At 46.7% G+C, this 24,268-nt stretch overlaps 1 protein-coding gene across 2 annotated transcripts in view; it reads right to left on the reverse strand.

Moving 5' to 3' along the window:
• Nucleotides 1-16,552: 16,552 nt before the first annotated feature.
• The window catches only part of GARS1 (glycyl-tRNA synthetase 1), a 30,004-nt gene continuing 22,288 nt past the window's right edge, over nucleotides 16,553-24,268 (reverse strand). For both annotated transcript variants that reach the window (XM_083466859.1, XM_083466858.1), the window contains exons 13-17: nucleotides 23,821-23,906; nucleotides 22,517-22,626; nucleotides 20,812-20,905; nucleotides 18,692-18,882; nucleotides 16,553-16,851 (exon numbers count right to left, since the gene is read on the reverse strand). In XM_083466859.1, coding sequence (XP_083322985.1) covers nucleotides 16,726-16,851; nucleotides 18,692-18,882; nucleotides 20,812-20,905; nucleotides 22,517-22,626; nucleotides 23,821-23,906 — 607 coding nt within the window. In that variant the 3' untranslated portion in view covers nucleotides 16,553-16,725. The remainder of the gene's footprint in view (nucleotides 16,852-18,691; nucleotides 18,883-20,811; nucleotides 20,906-22,516; nucleotides 22,627-23,820; nucleotides 23,907-24,268) is intronic.

Raw genomic sequence — 24,268 nt, forward strand, 5'->3', positions numbered from 1 at the left:
AGCTGGAGGATAGGGATGGGGGGAAACCATCCCCAGGCGTTGCTCTTCTAAACACTGATTCCCACCCGCATCCCTTAAATTAAGCAGACGAGAGATTCCTTCCTCCGGTAGCTTTCCTTGATTTGGCCGCAGAATTCCTTTGGACCTTTGCAGAGAGCAAGTTGACCATCGTCACAACCCCCCCCCCCCAAAAAAAAAAGCCTAAAGCAAGATCTCTTTCTTTCCAGCTGGTCACCAGGGCCGGAAAGGTAAGGCGAAAAAGCAAAAAAGAACTAGACCCGTCGGGTCGCACATTCATCCTGCAGCACGACCCCAACGGTGCAGAGCATCACAGAATTGCACCCATTGCTCTACGCGCATCCGGATTGGGGCGCAATTGCTTCTTCCTCGGCCATCGCTCCGTTGCGCTTTGGAAAGAGAGTCCACAACTCCCCAGTTTTTATCAAAGGGGCTCCTGGCAACCACATGATCCCAGCATCTGCTAGCGATTGCACCTCCGTGTATCGGTGGCTGGGTATCCCCAATGAAGAGAGTCCCGCTTTCATAGAATGTACGGTTGGAAGGGAGACCAGGGTCATCTAGTCTGACCCCCTGACACTTTTGGCCAACGTGGAATTCGAACCCACGACCCTGAGATTAAGAGCCTCATTCTCAACCCACTGAGCTATCCCAGGACTTCCCATTGGAGGTGGCCATTATGGGAACAGTACGCTGGGCTAGACCAGTGGGGTGGGGCTTTGGCCTAACTCTGTAGAGCTCTTTTTTAATAATTATTACACCCTTCATCATTTTAATGAAATTAGAAGACGTTTAATATCAATTCACGAAATCAGCAACATTTAATGATACGTCCTTTTGAATGTTTCTTACGATATGATAATCTTCATTGTCATTGTCCCATACAGAACAACGAAACTGAAAATCTACATCAGACATTCAAAAACCAACAAGCCTTCTATCCCAGCTATCCCACCTGGTTAACCCCCTAAAAACTCTGATACCCCATAATTAAATATGATATACTCCCATAGAGACTACCTCACACTGTGTTTATAACCCTGTACCTTCTTCCAGAAGGCAGAAGCTGAAAGAGATCATTTCCGGGGTGCGCACTATCCTGCACTATCTCTGCAGCTTTCTTATGGCACCTGGAAGCATAGATTTGATTCAAGGTGGGAAGAGTGCACCCAATTATTCTCTTATCACCGTCAGAGTAATAATAACAATAATAGTTTTTGTTTTTATTATTTATACCTCGCCCATCTGGCTGAGTTTCCCCGGCCACTCTGGGCAGCTCCCAGCAGAACACCAATAACAATAATAAAAAAATCAATAGCCTCAAACATTAAAAACTCCCCTAAACAGGGCTGCCTTCAGGTGTCTTCTAAAAGTCAGAAAGTTGTTTATTTCCTTGACATCTGATGGGAGGGCGGGTATCTGTATCATGCATTTAAAGTATTTTAAACGATTGACCATGGGATAACATATTAGGACAAACATAATATGTTATAACTAGTGATATTCTTCCTGTAGCCTGGGGGGGGGGGTAAAGAACACAGATCTCAATGCAAGCATGTTTTTAAAATAAAAATTAATAAAAACTGCTACAAAAAGAAAAAGAACATGCTTTGTGGGTGGAAAGTTCCGGATTTATATATATTACCTACAGTGTTGCATTAACATCCCAACTTTTCCTCCGTGGAGCCCAAGGCGTCGTTCATGGTTCTGCTCCGCATTTAATCCCCAACAACAGCCCTGCGAGGTAGTTTAGGCTGAGAGAGGCAGCGACTGGCCCAGGCTTACCCAGTGAGCTTCATGGCCAAGTGAGAATTCGAACCCTGGTCTCCCAGGTCCTAGTCTGGCTAATCCCTAGCATCTCCGTTTTGACAGCGGAGGGAAGCTATCCCTCAGCAGTGGAGCATCTCCCCCTATTTTTGCAGAAAGTCCCACTTTCAATCCCTGACATTTCTAGGTAGCTCTGGGAAAGAGCCCTGCCTGAAATTCTGAAGAATGCTGCCAGTCAGTGTTGGGAATACAGTGGTACCTCAGGTTACATACACTTCAGGTTACATATGCTTCAGGTTACAGACTCCACTAACCCAGAAATAGTGCTTCAGGTTAAGAACTTTGCTTCAGGATGAGAACAGAAATCGTGCTCCGGCAGCGCGGCAGCAGCAGGAGGCCCCATTAGCTAAAGTGGTGCTTCAGGTTAAGAACAGTTTCAGGTTAAGTACGGACCTCCGGAACGAATTAAATACTTAACCTGAGGTACCACTGTACTGAACTGGGTGGACCAATGATCTGACCTGGTGAAAGGCACCTTCCTGTGTCCCCATGAGAGTGTGAGGAAGCATGGGTAGGCAAACTAAAGCCTGGGGGCCGGATCCGGCCCAATTGCCTTCTAAATCCGGCCCATGGATGGTCCAGGAATCAGCGTGTTTTTACATTAGTAGAATGTGTCCCTTTATCTAAAATGCATCTCTGGGTTATTTGTGGGGCATAGGAATTCATTATTATTTTTTTCAAAATATAGTCCCCCACAAGGTCTGAGGGACAGTGGACAGACCCCCTGCTGGAAAAATTTGCTGACCCCTGTGACCATGAGATGAGTTCAGGTGCCCTGAGGTGAGAGTAGAAACAGCAGCTTCCTTATCTCTTATCTGTGCTATTCTTATAGCCTTCCTCAACCTGGTGCCCTCCCATCAGACGCAACCAGGTTGCCAAAGGCTGCAGTTGGGCAAATTCTCCCAGCTTTGAGTGTTTGCTGCAAGGATGCAGAAATTTGCCTTGGGCACAGATTCCAGCTATAACTTCCTGCCTTTTTCTAACTGCGAAGAGATCCTTCAAAACATGAATTCGCCAAAGCGGGGGTTATTACAATACCACAGGGGTAGCCAAAACAGTGGTTTCCAGATGATGGACTCCAGTTCCCATGAGCCTCAGCCAGCTTGGCCAGTGGCGAGGGAGGATGGGGGTTGGAGTCAAAAACAGTTGGCTGGTCCTACTGTATTAGCATCTTAAAAAGCAGAGACATCACCTTGCCAACAAAGGTCCGTATAGTTAAAGCTATGGTTTTCCCAGTCGTGATGTATGGAAGTGAGAGCTGGACCATAAAGAAGGCTGATCGCCAAAGAATGGATGCTTTTGAATGATGGTGCTGGAGGAGACTCTTGAGAGTCCCATGGACTGCAAGAAGATCAAACCTCTCCATTGTTAAGGAAATCAGCCCTGAGTGCTCACTGGAAGGACAGGTCGTGAAGCTGAGGCTCCAAGACTTTGGCCACCTCATGAGAAGAGAAGACTCCCTGGAAAAGACCCTGATGTTGGGAAAGATAGAGGGCACAAGGAGAAGGGGACAACAGAGGACGAGGTGGTTGGACAGTGTTCTCGAAGCTACCAGCTTTGGTCAAAAGCTACGCAGTTTGACCAAACTGCGGGAGGCAGTGGAAGACAGGAGTGCCTGGTGTGCTCTGGTCCATGGGGTCACGAAGAGTCGGACACGACTAAATGACTAAACAACAACAACATCCTATCTCCTCTCATTCTCCTGTTTTCCAATCTACGAAGAGTCGGACATGACTAAACAACTAAACAACAAACAACAACTGTATTAGACTTTCATCAGCTAGGGCAGTGTTTCCCAACCGGTGTTCCGCGGCACACTAGTGTGCCGTGAGACACCGGCTGGTGTGCCGTGGGAGGGAGGCGGGCGAGTCGGGCGGCGAGAGGCGGCGGCGGCGAGGATCCGCGTCGAGCCGGGGGCGGCTCCGCGGTGCTGGTGCCGAGCGGCGGGGCAGCGCGCGCAAAAGGGAGGAGCGCGAGACAGCGGAGGAGGAGGAGGCCGGCATGTCCGGGCAGCAGCAGCAACAGCAGCAGCAGCAACTCCCGGCGACGGCTCCTCCTCCGCCCGCTATCGCCGCCACCACCACAACAGCCGCCGCCGCCTCAGCTGCCGCCGTCCCTCAATCCCTCGCTCTGCTGCCTCCTCCCACCCCGGCAAGGGGAAGGGAAAAAACTTTCACTTTTGTGCGTCCCTCCCGGCGTGACGCTGCGCGCTGACGTCACGGGGCGGGGCTTTAATGGTGGTGTGCCGCGAGATTTTTTCCCGGTAAACAGGTGTGCCGTTGCCCAAAACCGTTTGGGAAACACTGAGCTAGGGGACCTGTGTCTTCACCCTCTTGCATAACTCCTTAACTCTTCCCCCCTATGGCTAGCAAGAATGGAATAGATTATGCAAATGTTGATGGTTATACAAATGTGCCCTGTTTGCATAATTTATACAGGATTGGCCAGAATTTGATTTTTCTTGGCACGCACTTTGGATGGCACAGATGTAGCATTTACATTTTTTTAAAAAAATAGATGAACCACTGCATACACAAACATTGCTGCCCATTTAGCAAGTGGTATCTATGGTGCTAACCGCTTGGGGAGCTGATTGCGTGCGTTGTCCTGCTAAAGGGACAAAGAGGATTTCGTTTGCCTCAATGCAAAATGGTCCTTGACCATTGACAGCAATATTCAGTGCCAAGGTGAGCTGCAGGTAGCTGTCCGGGTGAGCCAGGATCTGTGCCAGACACTCAGAGGTAAAGAAGAAAGCCAGGAGTCTAAAAATAAAAATATAATAAAAAATAACCATTCCGCTCTCATCGCAACAATTCCCATAGTGGTTTAACCGTTAATTGCACTTCCCAGCAAACTCGGAATTGTAGCTTAATGGAGTGAGGTTGAATCCCAACAATACAAAATTACAAAATTACCTTTTCTGGGGGAGTAGGCAGGGGGGTGGGACTCCCTGGTCCTGAATCGGGTAATTGTGCCCCTAAAGGACCAGATGTCAAACAGATAAATAACTCAGTGACTTTTAGAAGACATCTGAAGGCAGCCCTGTATAGGGAAGTTTTTAATGTCTGGTGTTTTATTGTGTTTTTTAATATTTTGTTGGGAGCCGCCTAAGGGGACTGGGGCAACCCAGTCAGATGGGCGGCATATAAATAATAAAATTATTATTCTTGTCGGCGGCGTCTTTGTGAGGGAAACAGGGGTCTCCTAAACATCTCTCAGGACCCTTAACAAGCTACCCCTCCCAGGGGAACACCATAACTGTGGTACCGTGGTGCTTTAAATGTACAGCGGTACCTCAGTTTTTGAACGTCTCCATTGACGAACATTTCGGTTTTCGAACGCTGTAAACCCAGAAGTAAATGCTTTGGTTTTTGAACATGCCTCAGAAGTCGAACATGCAACGTCTGCTGAGTGCAAGATCCTGAGGCTATTGAGTTTTCGGTTTTTGAATTGTCTTCCGGATTGGATTAAGTTCGAAAACTGAGGTACCACTGTAAAGTGCAAAGGAGGCCCAGTCTGAAACAGGGAAAAGGCTTTCAGTGTCATGCATGCTTCCACCATGGGAGAACCATCTCTGACTCTATATTGAGAACCCTTATGCTTCTGTTTAGCCAGCTAAAGGCTCACCAATGTGATATACAGTGGTACCTTGGTTTTCAAACTTAATCTGTTCCGGAAGTCCACTCCAAAACAAAAGCGTTCCCAAACCAAAGCATGCTTTCCCATAGAAAATAATGCAAAATGGATTAATACGTTCCAGACTTTTAAGAACACCCCCTAAAACAGAAATTTCACATGAATTTTACTATCTAATGAGACCATGGATCCATAGAATGAACGCAATAAACAATGTATTGCAGTCACACAGTCAATCAATCAGTAGCTGAACTGGGTTCCACATGGTCACAAAAACGAAAACGAAAGAGCCGCAAAAACAAAAACGCAAAATAAATAGCAAAAACAGACAGATCTCAGCGTAACACTTAAAATGGAAGTGTGGCACTCAAAACAAAAGTGTGCCACTCAAAACGGAAGCGCAACAGTCAAATTGGATGTGTAACACTCAAAATGGAAGCATGGCACTCAAATCAGAAGTGTAACACTCAGAACAGGGCATGTTCAGCTTTTGAAAAAAGTTTGCAAACCAGAACACTTCCAGGTTTGCAGCATTTGGGTTCCAAATTGTTTGAGTACCAAGGCATTTGAAAACCAAGTTATCACTGTATTTGAACAGCAAAAAACCTTGTTGCGCCTTCAAGACTTAACAGATTTGCTATTATAGACTCTGGAAGGGACTCTAGTCCACAATAGCTTGCTCCCTAATACATGTGTATGTCTTTAAGGCCACAGGGCTGCTCTTTGAGCTCTTTGAGCAACAGACAACGCCTCCAAGAAATGTTTATATAGATGAAGAACGTCTCCAAAGCACCCCTTGTGCAAGGCTGCCGTGGATTCCTAGTCCCTTCATAAAACTATAGTTCCCAAGGTTTCTTTGTTGGGAACCAGCGCCAGTTGAAAAATCTGGAAAGTGTCTTACATTTATAGTGTGGCAGTAAATTTCATTTAAGGGATGCAGGTGGCGCTGTGGGTTAAACCACAGAGCCTAGGACTTGCTGATCAGAAGGTCGGTGGTTCTAATCCCCACGACGGGGTGAGCTCCCATTGCTCAGTCCCAGCTCCTGCCAACCTAGCAGTTTGAAAGCACATCAAAGTGCAGGTAGATAAATAGGTACCGCTCCAGCGGGAAGGTAAACGGCGTTTCCGTGTGCTGCTCTGGTTCACCAGAAGCGGCTTAGTCATGCTGGCCACGTGACCCGGAAGCTGTACACCGGCTCCCTTGGCCAATAAAGTGAGATGAGCACCGCAACCCCAGAGTCATCCGCGACTGGACCTAATGGTCAGGGGTCCCTTTACCTTTACCTTTAAATTTCATTTTACGTTTATGGAAGCTATAACGAAAACTGCCGTTAAAAATCCTCACATCATCTGAGGCCACTGATGCATCTAGCTCAGTCTAAACCACTGAGCCTCTTGGGCTTGCCGATCAGAAGGTCAGCGGTTCGAATCCCCGCAACGGAGTGAGCTTCCGTTGCTCTGTCTCAGCTCCTGCCAACCTAGCAGTTCGAAAGCACGCCAGTGCAAGTACATAAATAGGTACCACTCCAGCGGGAAGGTAAACGGCGTTTCCGTTACTTAAGAAGAAGAAGAAGAAATCCAACTCAAAATAAGTCCCAGCACAAATCTCACCCTGGTTGCAAAAAATGTGAATATAATTCCTTCCCCCCTCCAAAAAAAAAAAAGCACTTCATTTTTCACTTTCCAATATGTTCTTATGCAAAAGTTTGACTCATCCCTCAAGGGCGCATTCAGTTTGTGAATAGTAAAGATTGTGCATAGTTTAACAAAAGGCCCAGGGAGAACTAATTAGCATCCAAGATACAGTAAATGGATGACTTGTTCAATCAAAGGAGGTCGAGAGAATCTCGTTTGCTAATTCCCCATCTGATTTGCAAAATAAATCGGCTGCGCAACAGGTTGTGGTGAGCGGTGCAAGCAGTCAGATATCAAGCAAATAAATATGGAGGGTGAAAACCCAGGATCGCTAATGCCAGCAGATCAGTTGTGTAATCCCTCCCAACCGAGAATATTCGATGAGCGACGTGCTCTGTCCCATTCTGGCTCCTTTGCTTACGGAAACAGTCTCATGTTTGAAAATAAAGGTTGCCTTTATGTAACTTCAATCATGTTCTATAGATAACGCAGAGAACAAAACTGTTCGGAAACATTTTGTCCTCTGAGCACAAACGTTGGACAAGATTAACATTAGATTAACGTTGGGAACATCATAATCCATCATCTAGGAAGGGAGAAAACTCTTATTTCCTTGGCGCTTGTCAATTTGGAATTTAGTCATATTTTACTACAGCAAATACATCTTGCTGGCTTTCCCCGCAAGTTTCCTAGAGCCACAGTCACTTTACGGTTTGAGTAGGACTACAAACTTTCACATATTAACTAGGGTGTTTGATGAAATCAAGGATGGAGAGGTTGGACAACTACAGCTCCCATATTTCCTCATTATTGACCCTGAACTTTGAGGCTGATGGCAGCTGGGAGTCCCAGCAACATCTGAAAGGTCGTTGTGCAGATGAAGTGGAATAAATCCATATTAGCAGTCTGCATTTGAGTAGCATGTAGATAATTGTAATCGACTCTGTTGGGAGTTATAGTTCACGACGTCTAGTGGCCAGCAGAATGGGAGAGATTGCACATCCATAAGGCGGTGGGGACAGAAAGCAACTTGGGTTGACCTCTTAAACATAAAGGGTAAAGGGAGCCCTGACCATAAGGTCCAGTTGTGACCAACTCTGGGGTTGCGGCGCTCATTTCGCTTTACTGGCCGAGGGAGCTGGCGTACAGCTTCCGGGTCATGTGGCCAGCAGCGCACGGAACCAGAGCAGTGCACGGAAATGCTGTTTACCTTCCCGCCGGAGCGGTACCTATTTATCTACTTGCAGTTTGACGTGCTTTCGAACTGCTAGGTTGGCAGGAGCAGGGACCGAGCAATGGGAGCTCACCCCGTGGCGGGGATTCGAACCGCTGACCTTCTGATTGGCAAGTCCTAGGCTCTGTGGTTTAACCCACAGCGCCACCCGCGTCCCCAGGTTGACCTCTTAAAAATAAAAGACAAGGTGCCTGTGAACCAAATTTCTATGATAGGCGCCACATTTTAGAGCTGGCCACACAGAAGTTGGTGGACACAATCAGAAGCCTCCAAGTGCCTGTAGCTGCTGCTGCCTGCTATCTATAGATCAATCTTCTGTCTCTCTTAACAATGCCTGATGCGTTCCACTCCCTCAGGAAGTACCTGGTCTCTTGCAGCCAAGCAGAGCAAGCAAATTATGGCTCCCCCGGGGTACCAGCTTCTGGGAGCTGAGGTGTTTTGGGCCCCCTTGATATCTTTTGAGAGGGGGCCATGCCCTTCCAATGTTGAGGGGGTGGAGGAGGCTGGGCGGCTCCAGGGGTTGGCTTTTTCTCCTCCTCCTCCTTCCCCCGAGGGGAAGAAGGGTGGAAGAAATCATCTGCCGGTAGCAGCACCAGGAAGAGGAGGAGCCTCCGGCCAGTGACACGTGGCTAGTGCCAGTTTTACGTATAAGGTAAACAAGCTATAGCTTACAGTCCCACTCTCTTGGGAGCCCCACAAAAATGTAAAGGGGGGAAAACTGCATGTACATTTCCAAAATATAAGATAAAAAAGAAATAAAATAAAACCTACATACAGCAAGAGTGTTTTGTGTTGTGTAGGCTCCTATGAGGTAAGTCATGGGCCCCACCTGCTAGCCTGCTCCCTAAAATATCACTGATCTGCTCATTTCTCTATATAGGGTGCCTACATTCTAGGTTAGAGCTTAATGATGACCTCACTACAGTGGTACCTCGGGTTACAGACACTTCAGGTTCCAGACTCCGCTAACCCAGAAATAGTACCTTGGGTTAAAAATTTTGCTACAGGATGAGAACAGAAATCGCGTGGCGGCAGCAGGAGGCCCCATTAGCTAAAGTGGTACCTCAGGTTAAGAACAGTTTCAGGTTAAGAACGGACCTCCGGAACGAATTAAGTTCTTATCCAGAGGTACCACTGTATTAATATACTTCTTCTTAATTGTATTTCAGTTCAACAATTACTTTGATAAAATACATATTTTGTTATGTGCAAATGGCTTTAGATACCTATGAGGTCCATAAATGACCATATAGCATATATTCGACACAAAAAACAGCAACAATTTGTTGTTGACGAAGGACAGCTGGACATATAAAGGGCCTCATTACCTTCAGTAGCTTGGGGCCTCATCAAACATAAATCTGGCCCTGCACATGGTCACCGCATTCAGCTCCTCCCAACATCTTGATGTCATGCGCGCAACAACGGTACAACACGTCACGCAAGTAACATGCCCTTCCCCCAAGCTTTTGCCTCTGGGCCTCTTTTATTCCTCTTTGCTTCCATAAAATGCCACGTTGTGGTGAAGGAAACATGAGTGGATGCCGGTGCTGGTGACTGAAGATTGCTAGGTGAAACAGCAACAGCCAGACCAAGAGCTGCTACAGGCCACCTGAGGCTTCCTAACACAGATGGGCTGCTGCCTGACTCAGCCATCGCCATCTCCTTCTGAGCAGCACACTCCTGTTTTCGGAGGAGCGCCTGTCCTTTTTGGCCGTTGATACATTTAATCCTTCCGTGGCTTTCTCTGAAAAGAAGGAGGCGAGGACTGAACGAGCGCAGTCTCACGCACTCCAAGGGGAAGCCAGCTGCGGATTAAAGCAGACAGCAGACATGCTACACAGTCGCCCAGCGCATGAATAAAGAAGGAGCGCATTGGCAGGAGCGCACTGCACCGTCTTGAGCCTCTTATGCATATGGAAGAGTTCATCCCTCCCCTGAGCGGGGACAGGAGCAAGCTGAGCAAATAAAGGAATTGAAAAGGGATTACGGTTGAGCAAACCTGGATTTCCAAGGTACAGCTGCCTGTTTTGCGATGTTCCCCTTTGAGATCGGTAGCATTTCATCCCCTGGCTCAAACGATGCTCTCCAGACCAAGAAATACACCGCCTTCGCCTCTTATCACTTTCCCGGGAATGCATGCTTCTTATGCGCTGCCAAGCACATCAGGACATTGTCGGTGCTCATTTCCTTCTGAAATGGCCCGCGAGAGCATCAGATGCCACTCATGGGGGTCCCCTGCCTTTCTAAAGGGGCTTTCCTTCTTTTGAAATAAATTTTTGATTTACAAGAATGTTGTTTAGTCGTTTAGTCGTGTCCGACTCTTCGTGACCCCCTGGACCAGAGCACGCCAGGAACTCCTGTCTTCCACTGCCTCCCGCAGTTTGGTCAGACTCATGTTTGTAGCTTCAAGAACACTGTCCAACCATCTCGTCCTCTGTCGTCCCCTTCTCCTTGTGCCCTCCATCTTTCCCAACATCAGGGTCTTTTCCAGGGAGTCTTCTCTTCTCATGAGGTGGCCAAAGTATTGGAGTCTCAGCTTCACGATCTGTCCTTCCAGTGAGCACTCAGGGCTGATTTCCTTCAGAATGGAAAGGTTTGATCTTCTTGCAGTCCATGGGACTCTCAAGAGTCTCCTCCAGCACCATAATTCAAAAGCATCCATTCTTCGGTGATCAGCCTTCTTTATGGTCTAGCTCTCACTTCCATACATCACTACTGGGAAAACCAGAGCTTTAACCATACGGACCTTTGTTGGCAAGGTGATGTCTCTGCTTTTTAAGATGCTGTCTAGGTTTGTCAACGCTTTTCTCACAAGAAGCAGGTGTCTTTTAATTTCATGACTGCTGTCACCGTCTGCAGTGATCATGGAGCCCAAGAAAGTAAAATCTTTCACTGCCTCCATTTCTTCCCCTTTTATTTGCCAGGAGGTGGTGGGACCAGTGGCCATGATCTTCATTTTTTTGATGTTGAGTTTCAGACCATATTTTGTACTCTCCTCTTTCACCTTCATTAAGAGGTTCTTTCATTCCCCTTCCTGGATCACTGCCTTGTCGTGGCGAAGGGGCTTGAATAACTCAGAGAAGCTATGAGCTATGCCATGTAGGGCCACCCAAGACAGACAGGTCATAGTGGAGAGTTTTGACTCAACGTGATCCACCTGGAGCAGGAACCGGCAAGCCACTCCAGTATCCCTGCCAAGAAAACAGTGATCATGGATCCCAAGAAACTGAAATCTATATAACAAAATCAATTCTGAATCCAAATATCAAGATTACTCTGAATCTACTAACTTCCCTCCATCGCTTCCATGGGTCCTATTGATACTGTTTTCCACTGCATATCAATACTTCTCCAAATTTTTAATCTTTCTAAAATATCCGTACATTCCGTTACAAGTGCGTTAAAAATCCTGCTAATGTTTTAACCTGCTTGCAATGATCTTGTATATAAATTATAAACTTTCCCCATTCTTTTTTAAAGTTCTTGTCTTCTTGGGTCCTAAGTTTCCCAGTTAATTTCAGCATAGCCCATCAACTTGGTTTGACATTCTTCTCTAGTCATGGTTCCCTCTCTGGGCTAGTAGCGTCTGTGCAGCTGTTGTCCCGAACATAAACAGTTTTTTCTGGTCCTTTGTGATCTCGATGCCTATAATTCCTAATAAAAAAAGCTTCTGGGTTTTTTTTTAGCAAAAGTTATTTTGAACATTTTTTTCATTGCATTGCATATCATTTCCCAGAATTTTTTAATTCCTTTACAGGTCCACCACATATGATAAAAGGTACCTTATTTTTCTTTGCATTTCCAGTATATATTTGTACATGTTCTACACATTTTTGCTCATTTAACTGGGGCACATCATTTTCATATAGTTTTCTTTCAGTAAAGACCACGCCGTAAATTTCCGATCTGTTTTCCAGAGCATCTCCCAGTCTATCTTTTGATTGCTCGGCGGAGATAGCTTGACTACAGTAGTTCGGGCATTGGTGGTTTCAAGACAGGGTTAATGCAATACACTCTTTACGTGGGGCTTCCCGGAAACTGCAGTTAGTGCAAAATGGCACAGCATGCTTCCTGACAGGAGTGAGACCTTGTCAGCATGTGCCATCTCTGCTCAGAGACTTACATATTTGTTACTGGCACATGTTTAATATTGAGCCCTGACCGGCTTATGCAGTGCAGGGAAAGGACCCAAGAGCTAAGGATTTAATCCCCATAGGAAGTCCAGCCTTAGAATCATAGAATCATAGAGTTGGAAGAGACCACAAGGGCCATCGAGTCCAACCCCCTGCCAAGCAGGAAACACCATCAGAGCACTCCTGACATATGGTTGTCAAGCCTCTGCTTAAAGACCTCCAGAGAAGGAGACTCCACCACACTCCTTGGCAGCAAATTCCACTGTCGAACAGCTCTTACTGTCAGGAAGTTCGTCCTAATGTTTAGGTGGAATCTTCTTTCTTGTCGTTTGGATCCATTGCTCCGTGTCTGCTTCTCTGGAGCAGCAGAAAACAACCTTTCTCCCTCCTCTATGTGACATCCTTTTATATATTTGAAGATGGCTATCATATCACCCCTTAACCTCCTCTTCTCGAGGCTAAACATGCCCAGCTCCCGTAGCCGTAAGGTATATGTTCTCAAATTCAAAATTCAGGACTCCTGTAATGTTCTTTTATTGCTTAGTGTTATACATTTAGGTCTGCGGCCCCCTCTGCTGGAAATATAGATTTACTACACTTCTCAACTTCAGGCATCCTTTGTCAATTAGGATGGAAACTTTGAAGACAATTAATTTGCTTGCTTTGTCAATTGAACATTTTGAGGGGTTTTTTTAAAAAATAATCCAGGGTCACCTTTTAAAATCAGGTAGTTTATATTACTAGTTATTACTGATAGTGTTTATTAGCTTGGCCTTGTTTTTTTCAGAGTGTGCTGCTTCTTAAAAAATAATTATGCATGCTAAACAAAGAGAGATTTTCCTTCATGAATGCTGGGCACTGCTTCACTTTGTGCAACTGTTGTTTGTCTGGTCGGCTGTCTTTGATTTTCGTGTTTGTGCATATACTTGAAATTCACTTCTCAGAAAAACAGTTCATCAGTGGAAATTGTACAGTGGTACCTGGGGTTACTTACGCTTCAGGTTACATATGCTTCAGGTTACACTCTCTGCTAACCCAGAAATAGTGCTTCAGGTTAAGAACTTTGCTTCAGGATGAGAACAGAAATTGTGCTCCGGCAGCGCGGCAGCAGCAGGAGGCCCCATTAGCTAAAGTGGTGCTTCAGGTTAAGAACAGTTTCAGGTTAAGTATGGACCTCCGGAACGAATTAAGTACTTAACCCGAGGTACCACTGTATTGCAATGTTACCAGAGAGCAGAGGAGCACTGAATTCCCCCCAGAAAGGGGGGAAGTTGGCATATAATTGATGTTGATGTTGGCACATAAGTGAAAGGCTCAGTTTCACAATTTTGTTGAACTAAGAGGTTGATGAGGTTGAGTTTTGGCAAATTCCTGTTTCGGAGTTTGTGTCAGCACTTACATTTGGGAACACCTTGCCTATTGCTACCAGGCACCTAAAACATTTTTGTTTAGACCAGCCTACCCAGATATTTAGAAAGTCAATGAAAGTTTTTATCTGCTTTTAGTCCATTGTTATTCAAACTTTCTGAAAGTCTTAGATTGTTAATTTTTCTCATTGATACTCTTCTTATCGATCATTTTATCGTTTTTTAGGAGCCACTTGAATGTTTGCCTGTTTTTACACCAAGCAGTGTATAAATTTTATGAAATGAATAAAATAGATAATAACATAGCCATTGGGCTGACTGCTGGGATAAATGAGAAACTGTTGCTGAAGAATGTACTGTAAGTAATCAAGTTAAATTGCATGATTACGTCCAGAACTGACATTTCCCAAAAGCGGCCTGTTAGCCAATTGCAACTCAGAACTGCACACAATGTAGTATTTTGCCCCATTAATGGACTCGGATGGGTAGGCAACCTAAGGCCCAGGGGCCGGATCCAGCCCAATCGCCTTCTCAATCCAGCCCATGGACGGTCCAGGAATCAGCATGTTTTTACATGAGTAGAATGTGTCCTTTTATTTAAAATGCACCTCTGGGTTATTTGTGGGGCATAGGAATTTGTTCATATATTTTTTTCTAAGTAGTCTGGCCCCCCACATGGTCTGAGGAACGGTAGACCAGCCCATGGCTGAAAAAGTTTGCTGACCCCTGGACTAGGACAAGAACAAACCTGAGTGTGAAATCACCAGAATGAGGACTAAGCTATTGAGAGGTTCGAGGTTTGTGCCATCTAGTCAATCTCCTTGAAGGTGGATTGAGACCCATGTTTTAATCTGTAGCTGGCGTCACTCCCAAGAGGGAAGGAAAATCTCCCCCAAATTATGGCATTTACCTGCTTGAAACCCATCTCAACATCTCAAGGTGCAAACTCAAGACCTATCAAAGCTCTAGTGTGAGTTTGAATTTGAAGGATCTTTGCACTGAAACTGGTTTTTTTTTAGTTTGACATGCTCAAAACTCAATTTAAGTCCATATATGTGTTAAGATCCATTCCAGTTTTAGTGAACCACTGGAAACTGAAGAATATAGCCCTCTATTATCTGCTACATCTGCACATCTGAAACAGTCATTTCGGCTTCCTGAGCAGAAAGAATCAGTGTGGAGGGTGTGATGTGTTTAGAAAGGAAAGGAGACAGAGGAATCAGAAACTATGAATAAAATACACAGTAACCATGGTACTGGCTTCAGAAAGTGTGTTAAAGAGTTTGGGACAGCGGGTGGCGCTGTGGGTTAAACCAGAGCCTAGGACTTGATCAGAAGGTCGGCGGTTCGAATCCCCGCGATGGGGTGAGCTCCCGTTGCTCGGTCCCTGCTCCTGCCAACCTAGCAGTTCGAAAGCACCTCAAAGTGCAAGTAGATAAATAGGGACCGCTCTGGCGGGAAGGTAAACAGCGTTTCCGTGTGCTGCTCTGGTCCACCAGAAGCGGCTTAGTCATGCTGGCCACATGACCCGGAAGCTGTATGCCGGCTCCCTCGGCCAATAAAGCGAGATGAGCGCCACAACCCCAGAGTTGGTCACAAATGGACCTAATGGTCAGGGGTCCCTTTACCTTTAACTGATGAATGCACTGACCCCAGTACACAGCATAAACACAACAAACCCTAGATTTACACATCAGTTCAACCAATGAGGTAATGAGATGAGCTCTATTTTGGGTATCCTATCTGTAAAATAATTAAATAGATGTTTCCATAAGACTGGGTAAAGGGATGGATGAGCAAAGGAGCACACATTATTGCTCCCAATTCTTTATAGTTCGGAGAAAACCATCCAAAACCAGGCTGGCCTGGTTAACACATAGCACTATGCCACTTGGTTTTTTCCATGGCTATGGTTGGTTTAACAAGTCACGAGTTAACCACGGAATTCTCCCACAGATGAACAAAGCATGGCTTCTCCAAAGCCTGGGTTTTCCCCCATCTGCTCTTACCTTCTGCCTTTGTAGCTTGGTCAAGTTCTGGGGTGGAGTGACCAAATAAACCATGGGTTCACACATCACGTCAAGCCTTTGTTACAACAAACCAAGGTTTTGCGAGCCAGTAACAAACCACAGCTTCAGACCATGGATTGTTGGCAGTAAACAAACCATAGCTGAGCTGCTAACCAGGGCTCATTCATCATGGTAAGCCACGGTTTAATGAACCATAAAGTAATATAGGTAAAGGTACCCCTGCCCGTACGGGCCAGTCTTGCCAGACTCTAGGGTTGTGCGCTCATCTCACTCAAGAGGCCGGGAGCCAGCGCTGTCCGTAGACACTTCCGGGTCACGTGGCCAGCGTGACAAGCTGCATCTGGCGAGCCAGCGCAGCACACGGAAACGCGTTTACCTTCCCGCTGGTAAGCGGTCCCGATTTATCTACTTGCACCCGGGGGTGCTTTCGAACTGCTAGGTTGGCAGGCGCTGGGACCGAACAACGGGAGCGCACCCCGCCGTGGGGATTCGAACCGCCGACCATGCGATCGGCAAGTCCTAGGCGCTGAGGTTTTACCCACAGCGCCACCCACTATAAAGTAATATAAACCATGGTTTAATATTATCTGGAAACCAGGCCACTGAATATCTGATGGTGACAGCACCAAGGAGAAAGGAGACAGAGAAAGCAAGCTTAATGCGGCAGTGTTTTTAGTCTTTTAACTGTGTTTATTGGATCTGGGAGTTAAAATTAGGCAGCAATTGGAAGTGAAAGGGGAGATAACCAGACAGTCCCTGTTTTGAATAATACACATGATAAATTTCATATTAACATGAACAGTAAAAAGTCGACTTCTTGTTAAGTTTCCGGGGAGTTTGTTTCATTCCTCTATTGTCTCCTTTTTGCCAGTCTCTTGTCCCTCGAAGAGTGGATACTTGGCCTCCACGTCAGCCCAGGTTATGTTGCCGTTTGCAAGGTCGCGAACTATGGTGGGAAGCTCAGAGATCTGGAAGCAGGAAAAAGAAAGTGCACTTTCAGACTCCAGGATCAACACAGAGCTAATCAACTTTCTCAGAAGAACCACGGGGCTCAGTCCTCTTGAGACGGCACTGTTGCAGAATGTAGGCAGCCAGTTGCACCCAGCAACAGGTGAGCTCCTTCTTAGAACTGTAAAGTTGGAAGGGATCACGAGGGTCATCTAGTCCAACCCCCTGCAATGCAAGAATCTTTTGCCCAATGTGGGGCTTTAACCCACCTCCCTGAGATTAAGAGTCTCGTGCCTACCGACAGATCTACACCTTCAAAGGCGCATTGGACAGGATAAACACACACCAGATCACAAGTTAAGATTCTTGTGTGCATTCTCTACTTCACTAGGCAAAACTCCCATCAGTCTCACTGCGTGGGCACTGCTTCCTTTTTCTCAGCATATTTCTGGATTATAATAAGGAGCCCAGGAAAATCCTATCCTTACCCTTGAAATAAAGGTATCTATCGAGGCTCAAGTTATAGGCATGTTGCAGCTGGTGTTTGCTCCCCCATGAACACAGAAGGGTCATGGTTCAGAGGTATTAATAATAATAATAATAATAATAATAATAATAATAATAATAATACCCTGCCCATCTGGCTGGGTTTCCCCAGCCACTATGGACAGCTCTCTACAGAATAATAAACACAATAAAACATCAAACATTAAAAACTACCCTAAACAGGGCTGCTTTCAGGTGTCTTCTAAAAGTCAGATGGTAGTTTATTTCCTTAACATCTGATGGGAGGGCGTTCCACAGGGTGGGCGCCACCACCGAGAAGGCCCTTTGCCTTTTCCCCTACAACCTCACTTCTCACAGAGGGAACTGCCAGAAGGCCCTCAGAGCTGGACCTCAGTGTCCGGGTAGAATGATGGGGTGGAGATGCTCCTTCAGGGATACTGGGCCGAGGTCATTTAGGGTTTTAAAGGTCAGCACCAACACTTTGAATTGTGCTCGAAAACGTACTGGGAGCCAATGTAGGTCTTTCAAGACCAGTGTTATGTGGTCTCGGCAGCCGTTCCCAATCACCAGTCTAGCTGCCGCATTCTGGATTAGTTGCAGTTTCTGAGTCACTGTCAAAGGTAGCCCCACGCAGAGCGCACTGCAGTAGTCCAAGCAGGAGATTCTAGAGTATGCACCACTCTGGCAAGACAGTCCACGGGCAGATAGGGTCTCAGCCAGCATAACAGATGGAGCTGGTAGACAGCTGCCCTGGACACAGAATTGACCTGTGCCTCCATGGACAGCTGCAAGTCCAAAATGACTCCCAGGCTGAGCACCTGGTCCTTCAGGGGCAGTGTTACCCCATTCAGGACCAGGGAGTCCTCCACACCTGCCCGCCCCCTGTCCCCCAAAGACAATACTTCTGTCTTGTCAGGATTCAACCTCAATCTGTTAGATGCCATCCATCCTCCAACCACCTCCAGACACTGTGCTTGCAGGAGCAAGGACCCCAGCATTTCCAGGTTGGTCCAGAAATGGACGCAGCCAGAAACCCTAGAGAGCTGCTGCCAGCCAGTGTAAGCAATACTGGACTAGATGGACTAATGACCAGACTTAGGATGAGAACATAGGACAGCTGCCTTATACTGTCTTCCCCACCATCAGTGGTTATAAGAGGGGACTTGTCTCATTCTCTCCATTGAACGTGTTTTTAGGTCCTTCTGCTTCTACCTGCACCCACACAGATCCTGGCACCAATCGGGCCACAGTTCAAAGCAAGCAGGACTTTCCACATCTTTCTCTTCTGGTTGCTTGTCTCGAACCTCCAACCTGCCCACCCCACCCCCCCACAACGCAAAGGGCACAGCCTACCTCAGCTCGTATCTGGCGCATGGAGTCGCGGTCTCGCAAGGTGGCCGTGTGCGGCGACCGGTTAACCGTGTCAAAGTCAATCGTGATCCCAAAAGCCACGCCGATCTCATCCGTCCTGGCGTAGCGCCGGCCGATGGATCCGGAGGAGTCGTCCACCTTGTGGGAGACCCCGTTTCTTGTGAGGGCTTCGGCTGCGAGAGGAAACGAAGGTGCGCATCGTTTTATTGAGTCGGCCGGCTTTATAGAGAATTTAAATGGGCGCAGAGAAGAAATGAGCGTCCCCCAAAGATTGCCAGAAGGATGACTGGAAACCTCAGCTGATCAAAGGCAAGCCCAAGTTTGTTTTATTTAAAGGGTTGGATATTTGCGCAGCCCTTGATAATTGGGTGGATTGTCTAATTTAAACCACATATACCCAGAGAGAGAGCTGCAACTGCAAACTAAATTCAGCAACGTTGCCATGAACTAGAATACAGTGGTACCTCAGTTTACAACCATAATCCGTTCCAGAGGTCTGTTTGTAAACCAAAGCAGGCTGTAACCCAAGGCACGTTCGCCAATGGGGCCTCCCCCCAAAAATTGTCCGTAATCCAAAAAAAATGGGTTGTAATCCAAAAAAAGTTTGCAAACCGGGACACGCACTTCCGGGTTTGACATGTTTGTAATCCAAAACATATGCAAACCAGACTGTTTGCAAACCAAGGTACCACTGTACAATATATGAGACCACGAAGCCCTTTGGATACATTATGCCTTCCCTAATGCCAAAAGGAAAAATCATAGAATTGTAGAGCTGGAAGGGACTCCAAGGCTCATCTGGTCCTGCAATGCAGGAATCGTTTGCCCAATGTGGGACTTGAACCCACAACCCCCGAGATTAGGAGCCTCGTCCTCTAATAACTGAGCAAAGGGCACCTGAAGCCAAAAGGGAAGCGTATATCCTAAATATGAACCAGTTTCCACGGCCAGTTGTGGTTTTTTCCTGTCGGGGAATGCTCAACCACAGGCGAGGGGAACTCTTTCAAGCCCAAGGGCCACATTCCCTCTGGGTTAACCTCCTGAGGGCCACATGCCAGCAGATGGATGTAGGGTAAAGGGTAAAGGTACCCCTGACCATTAGGTCCAGTTGTGGCCGACTCTGGGGTTGCAGCACTCATCTCGCTTTAGTGGCTGAGGGAGCCGGCGTACAGCTTCCAGGTCATGTGGCCAGCATGACGTAGCCGCTTCTGGCGAACCAGAGCAGCGCACAGAAACGCCGTTTACCTTCCCGCCGGAGCGGTACCTATTTATCTACTTGCACTTTGATGTGCTTTCGAACTGCTAGGTTGGCAGGAGCAGGGACCGAGCAACGGGAGCTCACCCCGTCGCAGGGATTCAAACCACCGACCTTCTGATCAGCATGTCCTAGGCTCTGTGGTTTAACCCACAGCGCCACCCGAGTCCCTGCAGATGGATACAGCCAGAGGCAAAAGCAAGCAGAGCAATAGGTGCAACTGCAGGCTACATTCCACACTTGTGCCAGTGGTTTCTGCATCCACACATCTCTCCATCCAGCAAGCAAGAGGCATGATCACAGTTCAAGCATGCATGCTGGTCAGGTGAAGAAGAAGAGGAGTTTGGATTTGATACCCCGCTTTATCACTACCCTAAGGAGTCTCAAAGCAGCTAACATTCTCCTTTCCCTCCCTCCCCCACAACAAACACTCTGTGAGGTGAGTGAGGCTGAGAGACTTCAAAGAAGTGTGACTAGCCCAAGGTCACCCAGCAACTGCATGTGGAGGAGCGGGGAAGTGAACCCGGTTCACCAGATTACGAGTCCACTGCTCTTAACCACTACACCATGCTGGCTGAAAGCACTCCAGGATAGGGCAAGGCAAGGCCAGTGAGGGGCAAGGTCTGGGATGAAGAGTCCTGAGAGATAAACGAGTCCCAAAGGGTTGCATTCAGATCCTGCCCCTGAGGTTCCCCACCTCTGCTCTAGCACAATGAAGTCGCATCAGTGAAACAAATAGTGTAAAAAAACCTGGTCAATCCCCTTTCCTACTGAACACCCCCAATTCATCGATGCAGTCGCAGCTTTGTTAACACAGGGCAGCCCGGAAGCATCGGGAGCTACTCACATAGTTCCTTCACGAATGGAATGAATTCCTGGTTTTGGCTCAGAGGAAGGACAGAGCACTTGAACGGCGCCACCACAGCAGGGAAACTGAAGTACTGGGGAGAGAGAAAAGCGAGACAGGTGATCAGGCAGGGGAAACCGACAGATCCAGAGTGGAAGAGTCTTCATCTGAATTTGACGGGAATTAGGGGGAAAATTGGAAGGTTCCCCACCACCACCAACTCTGCTCTACATATGCTATGAATTATGTGACCAGAAGACTCTGATTTTGTGCTCTGATTAAGTAGTGAAAAGAACATTCATTTTGATCTTGCAATTTGGACCTTCGGCTGCAGATGCTTATCTTTTCTTTCTTTTTTCCCCAAGTCGAGATTCCTTCACGCACCCAAATTAATGGGAAAGGAAAAGCTGAACCTCAATCTTAAGAGGGGCAAAGGGCACAGAAAAATAGGCAGAATGGAAGCTACTGAGGATCGGGCGGAATTAAATACAGAAAGCTAGAACCTAGGTTTGTGTTCATACAATCTACTCCAGGTGACCAAATTGTTCTTTCCATATATAGAGATAATTTATTACGGTCGGAGAGCAGCTTATAAAACACACTTGGGGGTACATTGCCAGAAAGAAAACAAACAGTTAAAACAATGTACAACAATGAATTTAAAATTTATAAGTGCAATAAGCATATAGACACTTAAAACTTTAAGATAAGCTACCGCATAGATATGACCCAGAGTCACCCATGGAACCAAGTTTGGGGATTTTGTTCACGAACTAGTTTGAGTCGGGGGATGGTCTGCGCCTACAGATCTGCACACAGAATCTGGTGGCCATCCGGGTCGTCTTATGATCTTTGCCTAACAGGAAAAGGCTTTGCATATATACAAATATTGGATATGTGTATAGAAACATAGGACCATTTAACATATGACCATTCAAAAATAAGGCTGGAAGCCTAACTTTTTTTACAACACACACACACTGGAGTTAGAGAGCTACCATATTTTTTGCTCTATAAGACTCACTTTTTCCCTCCTAAAAAGTAAGGGGAAATGTGTGTGCGTCTTATGGAGCGAATGCAGGCTGCGCCGCTATCCCAAAAGCCAGAACAGCAAGCGCGATCACTGCTTTCACTGCGCAGCGACCCCTCTTGCTCTTCTGGCTTCTGAGATTCAGAATATTTTTTTTCTTGTTTTCCTCCTCCAAAAACTAGGTGCGTCTTGTGGTCTGGAAAAATACGGTATTTCATACATTTCAGATTTCCTACAAAGAAATATTCGGAGTAGGAAAATGCTTATCATGACATGTGGAGTGTGGAGTGGGGGTGCAAGTGTTTCACGTGCCCCAACATCAGCTGCTCTTGTGCTTGTAGCTGTCACACTTGTTTGCACACTCCACACACATGAATTGCATACCTGGAAATGAGTTGTGTGCAGGAAGTCATAATTGTGTCAGGTAGCCTGACACAATTGCTGCTTGTCTATGAGGTTACTATTACTCCCATTTTACAGACGGGAGAAACGGAGCGGAGAGAAAGAGCTATGACTCAAGGCCGCTGGGGGCTCAGCAGGGCTCTAAACCAAGTCTGCAATGCCCAAATCCGGCCTGCAATGCCGGGGCTACAAAATCCGCAGAGCCTCCCATAGGAAGCCATCAACATACATCAACTCTGAAACCAAACCAAAGTCACAGGAGGGAAATCCTACCGTCCGTTGCTCATCTCCCTCCCGGATGCGGAACGTGTGCTCAAATATCGTGTACATGATTCTTCCGATACCAAACGAAGGCTCAATCACATTGGGGACAATCTCTTCCACTAGAAAACAGATAGGCAAGAAAAAACGGTATGTTTTGCTAGGCCAGCTCAGGTTGAAAGGCATAGAAGCTTTTCGCGTTCATAACAATTCTGCCCAACAGCAACAGGGCTCAAAGGTTGCCGCTTACTCAAAGGTTACTCTCTCAGTTTGACTGTACGGAGCAATTATATCAGGCTTCCTCAACCTTGGCCCTCAAGGTGTTTTTGGCCTACAACTCCCATGATCCCTTGCTAGCAAGACCAGTAGCCAGGGATGATGGGAATTGTCGTCTCAAAACATCTGGAGGGCCGAGGTTGAGGAAGCCTGAATTATAGTAATAGTAATACTAATTGTAATTTATTACTTGTACCCCGCCCATCTGGCTGGGTTTCCCCAGCTACTCTGGGCGGCTTCCAACAATTAAAAATACATCAAAATGTCACACATTAAAAACTTCCCTGAACAGGGCTGCCTTCAGAAGGGAACAGCCAGAAGGCCCTCAGCACTAGACCTCAGTGTCCGGGCAGAATGATGGGGGTGGAGAGGCTCCTTCAGATATACCGGGCCAAGGCTGTTTAGGGCTTTAAAGGTCAACACCAACACTTTGAATTGTGCTCAGAAATGTACTGGGAGCCAATGTGGGTCTTTCAAGACCGGTGTTATGTGGTCTCGGCGGCCGCCCCGGTCAGCAGTCTAGCTGCCGCATTCTGGAATAGTTGTAGTTTCCGGGTCACCTTCAAAGGTAGCCCCACATAGTGTTGCAGTAGTCCAAGCGGGAGATAACTAGGAATGCTAGTGGCCTCGGTGGAGGTAAGGCACTGCCATGGGAACTGTGCATCCCAGTCAAACCAAGTGAATGGCGTCTGATCACATTTATAATGGTTTGCGCCCCCTGACCAAAAAAAAAAGCCATTTCAGTGCTTGTCACACTGCCAATGAAAAACAGCCATTCCAGCGTTTCTCAAACTTGGGTCCCCAGCTGTTAATGGACTACAACTCCCATCATCCCTGACCGCTGGGGTCCTGGTAGCTAGGGAAGATGGAATTTGTAGTCCAACTACAGCTGGGGACCCAAGTTTGAGGAACACTGCATTGGGCTGCAATTAGATGTGCTACAGTGAATGGGAAGGAAGTCTCCCACTGATTTGGGGCAGGGGACAGTCTTCTGGTTGTGATCTTTACTCTTTTATAGCAGCAGGTATGGGGAGACCTACCATGTAAGGTTTTCTGAAACCTCTTCACGCCGACCATGTCCTTTGTTAGTTGAAAAGTTTTCCCTTCTGTTTCAAAGGTAAATTCCCTGAAAAGAAAAGGGGACTCAGAATCAATACCAGGCTCTTTTCCTTCCAGAGGATGCTGTGGAGTTAAAGGAAAACAGCAGCAGCAGTGCCCTTCCAGTCCAAAAAGCAGGTCCAGCAGATGCCAGGAGAAGTTGAAGGTCATCAAAAGTATTCCAAAATTCCAAAAAATAGTTATGAATGAACAACCAGGTCAGCTCAAGTATTCCTAACAACATCCTGACTAGGTTTATACTTCCTGAAAGTAAACATCTGAGGACGAGCAGGTAATCCTTCTCTGCAAGCTTCATTCAATGGATTTAGACAGTCCAACATCATCTCCACAGGCTTGGTGCTTGGGTGCCAACCCCTAACCTCTACGATC

Source organism: Podarcis liolepis (genome assembly GCF_965112155.1).
Source record: "Podarcis liolepis genome assembly, chromosome: 12".
In the NCBI taxonomy this organism is placed as follows: domain Eukaryota; kingdom Metazoa; phylum Chordata; class Lepidosauria; order Squamata; family Lacertidae; genus Podarcis; species Podarcis liolepis.